Source organism: the organism of the source record quoted next, unplaced genomic scaffold (assembly GCF_019419815.1).
Source record: "Pyrus x bretschneideri cultivar Hongxiangsu unplaced genomic scaffold, Pyrus_bretschneideri_v1 Contig47, whole genome shotgun sequence".
Lineage (NCBI taxonomy): Eukaryota > Viridiplantae > Streptophyta > Magnoliopsida > Rosales > Rosaceae > Pyrus > Pyrus x bretschneideri.
Genome location: NW_025999784.1, coordinates 2,446,789 through 2,455,535, shown reverse-complemented (window position 1 = coordinate 2,455,535; position 8,747 = coordinate 2,446,789). Strand labels below are relative to the sequence as shown.

The 8,747-nt window shown below is 39.1% G+C and overlaps 2 protein-coding genes across 2 annotated transcripts; both read left to right on the top strand.

Moving 5' to 3' along the window:
- The first annotated feature begins 286 nt into the window (after window positions 1-286).
- Window positions 287-4,256, top strand: LOC103939881 (zinc finger protein VAR3, chloroplastic). The gene is made up of 5 exons (XM_009349981.3): window positions 287-774; window positions 861-978; window positions 1,948-2,231; window positions 2,318-2,416; window positions 2,513-4,256. The coding sequence occupies exons 1-5, from the start codon at window positions 302-304 to the stop codon at window positions 4,089-4,091; spliced, it is 2,553 nt and encodes an 850-aa protein (XP_009348256.2). The 5' UTR covers window positions 287-301; the 3' UTR covers window positions 4,092-4,256.
- Window positions 4,257-4,993: 737 nt separating this feature from the next.
- Window positions 4,994-8,258, top strand: LOC103939882 (probable lysophospholipase BODYGUARD 4). Its single transcript, XM_009349982.3, has 4 exons — window positions 4,994-5,561; window positions 6,760-7,112; window positions 7,317-7,510; window positions 7,747-8,258. Exons 1-4 carry the CDS (start codon window positions 5,066-5,068, stop codon window positions 8,090-8,092), a joined length of 1,389 nt encoding a protein of 462 aa, XP_009348257.3. The 5' UTR covers window positions 4,994-5,065; the 3' UTR covers window positions 8,093-8,258.
- Window positions 8,259-8,747: the final 489 nt, after the last annotated feature.

The following is an 8,747-nucleotide window of genomic DNA, read 5'->3' as shown; positions in this document are numbered from 1 at the left end:
ACCAAAAAAATATTGGATTTGAGGTCGTGAATTCAAGCAAGTTTTTACCTAATTCTAATGTATCTAATCAGTTAAGTTTTGATTGAGTTCGAGTTGATCATACCCAAGTTACACCCCTATTTTTTGGAGAATTATCTTGGGCTTATTTTTGTTGTTTATTTGGGCCTTTGGCCGTATTATGAAAAAAATCAGAAACCTCAGAAAAGCCATTTTATTTGTGCAACAACCACATTTCCATCCCCAACCGGGCCGACCCCGAGCAAGTAGGGTTTATCATCACCCGCTCCACCGCGAAACTCCCATGCTCCTCCACGTCCAAATGGGTGGCGCCAGCAATCGTTTCTTCACCATCCTCTCCACCACCACCACCACCAGCCACCCTTTCCACCGCTTCCCTTCTCTCCTCCGCCTCTCCCGCCAATACAAACCCCCACTCTTCCCCGCCTCCCTCTCTTCCCTTTCCCACCGTCACTCCCTCCCTTCCCGCCCCTCCTCCTCCGCCTCATCTTTCCCTCCCAGTTCCTCTCACCATTTCCATTCCCACTCCCCCGTTTCCTCCGCCTACCCTTCTTCTTCCGCCGACTCCGCCGGTTTCCGAGCCTCGCACCCCTGGCCCGAGTGGTCCCACCTCCTTAACTCTCTCTCCGCCGCCGGATACAACGGAGCCAACGGCCACGATGAGTTCACAGCTGCGGTCCGGGATTTGCCCGAGGACTTTATGCGTGCTGCCAGTGTTTGCCTGGCGTTTGCTAGGCAAAGAGCTGGCCTTTTGAGGTAATGTTTTATATGCTTCTCTTTCAATCAGTAAAAGTCTTGAAATGTTTTACCAGTGGGTGAATTGCGTGTGGTTTTTGATGCAGGTTGCTTTCGAGGCGAGATTTAGAGGTTGTGGTGGAGAATGGGACGCCATTTCTGTTCCAGAATGGCGATGATTCGGCGAGGCGAATGAGATTGTTTCTCGGCCAAGGCAGTACCAATGTGAGCTTTCTTTAACTTTGTGAATGGTCTTTAATTTTTGTTTAAGTGAAATGGTTTGTTCACTGTTTTCGGTCTCGTTTGAGATTGCTTCTCTTGAAAGAATTTCTGCTCATAAGCAATTATGCTAGAAGTTCTTTTGTTATAAACATGTCAAAATTTAATAATCCAAGTGCTTGAAGCAGCACCGAGCAGGTGCTTCTCTAGAAGGCACTTCTATGACCTAGAAGCGCTTTTTAAGTTTTTCTGTGAAACATTGTTAGAAGTGCTTTTGGATGTTGGGAAACAAATTTATCCCCTCCAATAGCAATCCCAAACAGGCCTTTAATCAGATATGCAACATACAAAATCTGTAGTCCAATGTAGTCAAACAAACATTACTCCTACAGAAATCAAACTTAAATTAGAGTTTTCTGTAACTTTTTCAAGCAAAAATTCAATACTGTGTCAATTGGATTCCTCAGCATATATAGATTTCCCTGAGTCAAGCACTATGCCAAAACCACTGGAAATAGGAATGTGTTCTGCAAAAGTACAAAAGCTAATGTTCTTTGGGAAAAATCTTTTTTATTTTGTTCTTTGAAGAGTATCTGTGCTATACGTATACGCTAATATACTGCTGAGCTGAAAATTTTCAGTGGACTGAAAGAAAGAGAAAAAAGAAAGGTTATATTGGTGATCTTGAAAACTTTCCATTTGGAAGCCCAATTGATTTTAACATTTATGTTAATTTTGATGTAAATATACTAAGACCTTTATGGGTTTATCTCAATTTTTGTTTTTATGACTTTTGCAATGGCGTTATAGGATTCATATAGCCAACCCCACTTAGTGGGAAAAGGCTTTGTTGTTGTTGATGACTTCTGCATGATTTAGATATCTTCTAATTCATCGGTTTTATATAAGATACACTTTCTTAAGTACATTTAAGTTACGTTCTACTAACCAATTGATTTTTATTTCGCATAATAGGCCTTGGACATTGATAAAGCACAAACGATTGATTTGATGAGATTTATATTGAGTTATGCTAGCAATCCTGTTTTTTCTTCAGAGAGAAACAATCTCTATAATAGAGAAATTGTTGAATCTTCTGTCCGTACTCTGTTGAGTGAAATGGCCAAGCTCTGTTATAGTGCTCCAGATTCGAACTCTATTGGATCAATGCAGAGTCGATCCTCTGATAACTTTGGAGAATCTGCTAGGCCTTTTGAAAAAACTATTGAAATGAAAAGAGGTGATTGGATTTGCCAGAGGTAGAGTCCTATTGGCTTATTCGTCAATTTCCATCTGTCTTCTTTTCTTTTGTTTCATGTTTGTATGGCGTTCTATTCATGAGCAGGTGTAATTTCATGAACTTTGCAAGAAACATGAAATGCCTTGAGTGCGAGGAGGCACGGCCAAAGAGGGAGCTGACTGGCAAGGAGTGGGAGTGTCCTCAGTGAGTTTTGCATTTTCATTTCTTCTCTTTTTGGGTTTTCTGATAATTTTTTTTACATTTACTGATTAATTGATGATGAAATAACTTCTTTCTCAGATGTGATTTTTTTAACTATGGGAGAAACATGGTATGTTTGAGGTGTGATTGCAAGCGCCCTGGAGAGGTTTCACGTGGTTCCACTAATGATGGTTTAGATATGGGATATGTAAATATGGGTGATAAAAATACAGCTGATATCGATAGCAGGCTGGCCGCTAATGAAGAGAAGGCACAGCGGTGGTTTAGTAAGATTTCTCAGCTAGACAGTACTTCAGACATGAGTAGCGCTGTATCTGATGAAGATTTTCCTGAAATAATGCCATTGAGAAAAGGAGTAAACAGATTTGTTGTGAGCACAAGAAAGACTCCATTAGAGAGGAGGCTGGCCAATGCTCAATACCAAAGAAACGTGGATAATGAGGGTAATTACCAAGGCAAGGATCTTCAACCTGGGAGTGTGAATACGTCACTTGGTCGTACACCCAACAGGACTTTAGATGAAATTCTCGGCCATGTTAATACAAGTATGAATCCCAGACAAAATGTTGGAACTGATACTCCCTCTTCTATATCAAGCTCAGTTTCCTCGGAATATGGACAACCTAGAAGGGGAGGGGGAAATTCCAATTATTCCCAACTTGTGCCATTACCCGCTGATACGTTTGCCAAGAAACCTGAGAATTCGAGTGTGGAGGAGAGTATGCAGCTGTCTGAGAAGCCTACGGAACAGGCTGGGAGCAAGGATGAAGAAAGAGACCAAGCTGAAAAATCTGAGAGATGGTTTAAGAGGGTTGCAGAGTTGCACGATGTTACTGATCTTGCAAGTGCAATTTCAGATGAGGACTTTCCTGAAATTATGCCGATGCGTAAAGGAGAGAATCGATTTGTTGTCAGCAAAAAGAAAGATCGGTCTTTGACTACTCCGGCATACAAGAGACGTACAGCTACTGAACAAGCTAACAATGGCAATTATGTTCCCTTCGTCCCATTCCCACCCGACTACTTTGCTAAAAAGAAGAACCAGCAGACAGATTTGACTAACAAGATTGCTGATGAAACAACTTCAACTACGATGCCAGATAACTCTTCAGACAGTTTGCTTGATGCTAGACCCCACGTGCAACAGGTGAAAAATCAGCAAAGCAATGTGCCAAGCTGGAATTCAGAAACTTCGGGACAAAACCAGTTCAGGGATTCTGCCCCAAATTTTGCTAGTTCTAGCTCATACGGCACGGATAGATTGAACATTGGATCTTCCGGGAAAGAGAAGTCTAACCAGACAGCAAGTTCAACAGGAAATTCACCACAGCAGTCCAATGATCAGAACATTAGACAGGGCTGGAGTGGGAAAAGCTTGGAGGGGTCAGCAGTGAAGGAACCAGATCCTTTAGACATGTCAGAGGAGGCGAAAGCAGAGAGATGGTTCAAGCGCGTTGCGCAGATAAAAGACATCTCAGAGCTGAGTCAGATTCCCGATGAAGATTTCCCGTCAATAATGCCAATGCGTAAAGGGGTGAATAGGTTTGTTGTCAGCAAGCGGAAAACGCCGTTGGAGAGGAGGTTGACATCTCCACAATACAGAAAAAATCTTCCTATTGTAAGCTCTGATCCAGCAGAGGAAAGAGACAGTGACTGAGTATCACAAAAAAGACTTAACACTTCGTTGTTTATGGAAGATGAGATTATTGTTTTTTTTTTCTCATATTAATTTTTGATAACTGTATTTTTTGGCTTGCCTTCCAAACATTGTATAAAGATATACATTTCTTCTGGTTATGCAGTTGCCTGGGTTGGAGGTAAATACATTTTTCATGTTGAGTCATGGGACTAACGCGAGGTGAGGGCAATTTGGTAAAATTGGATGGTTGGTTAGGTTTTAAAAGTTTATGTGGATTTTTTTTTACAACTTAAGGGAAGCTAAATTACATAATGAACCAACAAGGTATCTATTTTATAATTCAGTCGAAAATGAGACATGTGACTTATAAACGAAAATAAAATGACAGGGTTGTAAATTTAGTGGCAAAAAGAAAGTTCAGGTGATTATATTCCAAAAAAAAAAAAAAATTGAAAGCCATTTGCAAGCCTGTTTATTAACTTTTAAAGTACTGATAACAATTTCTTTTATAATATGTGGGGCTAAAAAAGAAGTGTGAGATCATTTGTAAGTCTGTTTAGCCTCCAACAAGGCAAAACATTGAGCATAACCGTACCATTTCTCTGGTTATGAGACAAGAGAAAAACAAAAAAAATATTGTAAAACGGTCAAATGACGGAAATTTCTCGTCATCTAACTCTTCTTGTATTTGTAAGGGAGTAATCTATGCACACACTTTTTTACTTCTTCACACATTTTTTAGCTATGACTTTTAATTCTCTTTTGATTTGTCCATCCAATAACTAAAAACAAAGCAAAGGCCTACAAAAATAAAAAATGATGGGCAAAAATATCTCCCATTTGTATTATCCTTATGGCTTTTCGGCCGGCCTTACCCGAACTACGAATCTAATTGCCTTTTTAATCAAAAAAGACGTGGCCAATCATTTACCATACTTGAAGTGGAACATTACTTGCATGTTAAATTTGGAACATGTACTTTAACAACAACCATGTCTTTTCTTCCACATCCAACTCAGCTCCCCATTTCTTCTCCACATGCCGCCTCAAATTTTCTCAGCAAAATGAGAAATCCGACGATAACCCTCGTATCTGCCTTGAACTTCATCGTCTTCCTCGTCTTTGACTTTCTCGACACCTTTCTCTGCGTCGTTTGCAGATACATTGACGAGTTGTTCGAAGGGCAGGCCTCCAGCTGTTACTGCACAGACAAAGAAGAACAGCAGGCGAGGAGGAATGGCGATGGAGAAGAAGGTGAGGAGCTTTCGCTTTCAGAGACCTTGTACGAGAGGAAAAACGTTTTTAGGAAAATGGGGTTTCTTGGATTTGCGAAAAAATGGAGGAAAAGTAAAAGTGAAAATCCAGGAAAGGTAAAAAACCTGAAAAATAGGTGGTCGGACTGTGGATGTCAGTCTTGTGTTTCATGGACCAATGATGCTGCCCAGAAGCTTCACTTTGTCATTGGGGAGCCTGAGACTTCTTCACAAGGTATTTTCATTTTTTTTTCAGCTACATCTTAGTCACAGGAAATGATTTCCCGCACATTTTTTTTTTCTAACTACTTCCATCTTTATTTTTTTTTTTTACTTGTTTAATCCAAATGCTAGAAATAAACAAGGTTGTGCAAAGTCGAGGGTGGAAATCTTTTTTTTTTTTTTTTTTTTTTAATTTCAGAACTTTGTGACTTTCTAAGACCATCTCTAATGGTTGGGCTAAAAGTCAAATTTTTTAATCCAAAAACAGTTTTTCTACTCCAACCGTTTTACCCTAAAATTTTAGCTCGGGATTATTAAAGAATGAACTTAGACTTTTTTTTTTTGTTAAATTAAATTTAAAAAAATAAATAAATATGTAGACTATCGTAAATTAATTTTATGAACATTTTAATCTAAAAAAATTTAAATTCCGATAAATATTGGGTAAAGTACACCCCGATTTCTGGGCTAAATTTCGAGGGGAATTTGGCATTGATTTAGCATTTAGCATTTAGCTCAAAATTTCCCCTTGGGTTGGAGTGGGTTTGAGGGGAAATTTTGAAGGGTAATTTGGCTTTTAACCCACCATTGGAGTTGGTCTAAAGAGTTGCTAATTTTATAGCTTGCACACGGATGAAGGAAAATTAAGAAATATTTATGCTTTGTTTTTATGTCAGTTTTGGTAGTAATCCCTCCAAGTACCCCATCCACCAACCCGCACCCCCCCCCCTCCCAGTCCTCTCCTATTTGAAAGGTGAAAATAAGTCTCGTTAACATCTTGAGTTGACTTTTTATATAGAGAGAGAAAGAGAGAGAGAGAGAGAGAGAAGGAGGTAGGTGAGAGAAGATGGGAGGAGAGGGGAGAGAATCTTGCTCTAATGGAATTTCATTTTCTTAGCACCAGAAAGTTTACATTTTATAATTTAGGGTAATAAGTTGGTTGTCTGCATGTTGAGATTAATCCTAAAGGACAACATTTTCAGATCAAGTTAGTGACAAATTATTAGGATGAATGTTCAATCACTACTATAAGGCCGTTTAGATTGATAAACTCGAGTTTCAAAACTAGTTTTGATATTGAATGATCCGCTTTCTCTGTCTGAACTCCGTCCTTTTTTCGGCCTTTAGATTGAATAAATCACGGAAAAGTCGAGAAACAGAATTATGGCATAAGATAATTGCTCATATTGTTGCCATTTGATATTTGACAGCCCTCACTGATGAGGATTGCAGAGGAAAGCCACCGGAGAATGTGATATTCCTGCACGGGTTTCTTTGTTCTTCCTCGTTTTGGACAGAAACCGTCTTCCCGAATCTTTCAGAACATGGGAAACGTAATTACAGATTGTTCGCCGTAGACCTGTTGGGATTTGGAAGAAGCCCAAAGCCAAGGGACTGTTTCTATACTTTGAAGGATCATTTGGAAATGATTGAGAAATCTGTGATTTGTCCATTCCAGTTGAACTCCTTCCATTTGGTTGCACACTCCATGGGTTGTTTAATAGCAATTGCTTTAGCTGCTAAGCACCCCGAATTAGTAAAATCGGTCACTCTTGTAGCACCTGTAAGTTCATGAATCCTTTAGTATGCATACATTTCGTCTATTTTCTTTGTCATCTTTAAGGCTTGTTTGGAATTGCTTTCGAGAAGCACTTCTTCTCGTAAGGGCTAATGCCAGAAGCTTTTTTAGCCTTTCTGGAAGCAGTCCCAGACAGACTTTTAGACATGCATGTTTGATTGAATTGTTATGTGGATTTATGGTCTGTAGCCTTACTTCCCTTCCAAAGATGGAGACAGCTTAAGAGTACTTGAAAAAATTGCTGCAAGGAAACTATGGCCACCGTTCGTGTTTGGAATGTCATTAATGTCATGGTATGAACACCTGGGTCGATGCGTCTGTTTTCTTGTATGCCGACACCACAGGACTTGGGAGACGATCGCAAAGCTACTTACCCGGAGAAGGTAACTAAACCCTCAACCTTGAACCCTAAACCCTAGAAAAAAATACAGCAAAACACACGATTTTCTTAGTTCCTTCTTCATTTGAAAAAACATGTCATAGTAAGCTTGTGTTATGTTTCTCACTGAAGAATGTAAATCCCGACATTGGAAACATGATAAAATTAAATGCAATTCATGTTAAGTGCTTCCACTACTAATTGTCGTTGACCTCCTAACCCGTGACATTTCCTTGACAGGGATCTTCATTTTATGACTGTGGACTTCACTAGGCACACCCACCATTCAGCTTGGCACACCATGCACAATGTGATATGTGGGGGAGCAAAGTTAATGGAAGGTTACTTGCAAGTTTTGAGCAAAGCTGGGGTTAAAGTTTGTGTTATCCATGGTGATAGAGACAAAGTTGTTCCCATGGAGTGCAGCAATAACATTCAGATGGCGGCTCCTGACGCAGAGGTTAACATTGTCAAAAATACTAATCACAATTCTGTGATCTTCGGTAGAAAGCGGGATTTTACTCGGCATGTAGAACATATTTGGGAATCGAACTCAGGACGTCGAATGTATGATAAATGCTCTTAAGTATGAAGCATGAATTAGGTTCTTTTGAATTTGCAAAAAAGAATAAACTACATAAAAATTTAAAGTGAACTGAAGTTTGAAAATGTAGCTTTCTTATGTAGCTTTCTTTCTTTTTCTTAGTTTAGAAGGGAGAGGTATTTCTTCTAGAAAGATCATGTGAACTGTGTCGCTTCGTTCTTTGAAAGATTGTCCGCGCGTGCTTCTTACTTTCACGGTGTGTTTACACGTTAAAAAAATCAGGATTTAATTGCTATATTTATCACTTAGAATATTCACAAATAATTTATGCAAATCAAATTCATAATCTAATGCATCACAAGCATGAGCAATGATAAATTGAACATGAAACATTGGTTAGAAAAACTTGGAACTAATCAAGGCAAATTGTAGACATTTTGTTCAATACAATTTAAGACCCATTAGGGTTCTCATGATCTATAAGTGTTTTTCTTTTAAGATACAATGACCATATTTTTTTTATAATAGTAACCCCTCAAAGCGTGAAGTTTTAGCGAGTCACGATTGTATTGAACTCTCTCCGTTATGAAGTTTTTAATTCACGTCTCTATAGCGTAAGTGACTTTAATTCATTAACTAATAAATCAAGGATAGTGTTATTCACACATTCATTTTTACCTCGCACACACTTATTAAT

Excerpts from the sequence above, each read along its gene's own strand:
- LOC103939881 (XM_009349981.3), top strand. The coding sequence starts at position 302 with ATGCTCCTCCACGTCCAAATGGGTGGCGCCAGCAATCGTTTCTTCACC. Across the intron at positions 979-1,947 it reads TCGGCCAAGGCAGTACCAAT|GCCTTGGACATTGATAAAGC; the intron begins GTGAGCTTTCTT and ends TTCGCATAATAG. Across the intron at positions 2,417-2,512 it reads AAGGAGTGGGAGTGTCCTCA|ATGTGATTTTTTTAACTATG; the intron begins GTGAGTTTTGCA and ends CTTCTTTCTCAG.
- LOC103939882 (XM_009349982.3), top strand. The coding sequence starts at position 5,066 with ATGTCTTTTCTTCCACATCCAACTCAGCTCCCCATTTCTTCTCCACAT. Across the intron at positions 5,562-6,759 it reads GCCTGAGACTTCTTCACAAG|CCCTCACTGATGAGGATTGC; the intron begins GTATTTTCATTT and ends GATATTTGACAG. Across the intron at positions 7,511-7,746 it reads AAGCTACTTACCCGGAGAAG|GGATCTTCATTTTATGACTG; the intron begins GTAACTAAACCC and ends TTTCCTTGACAG.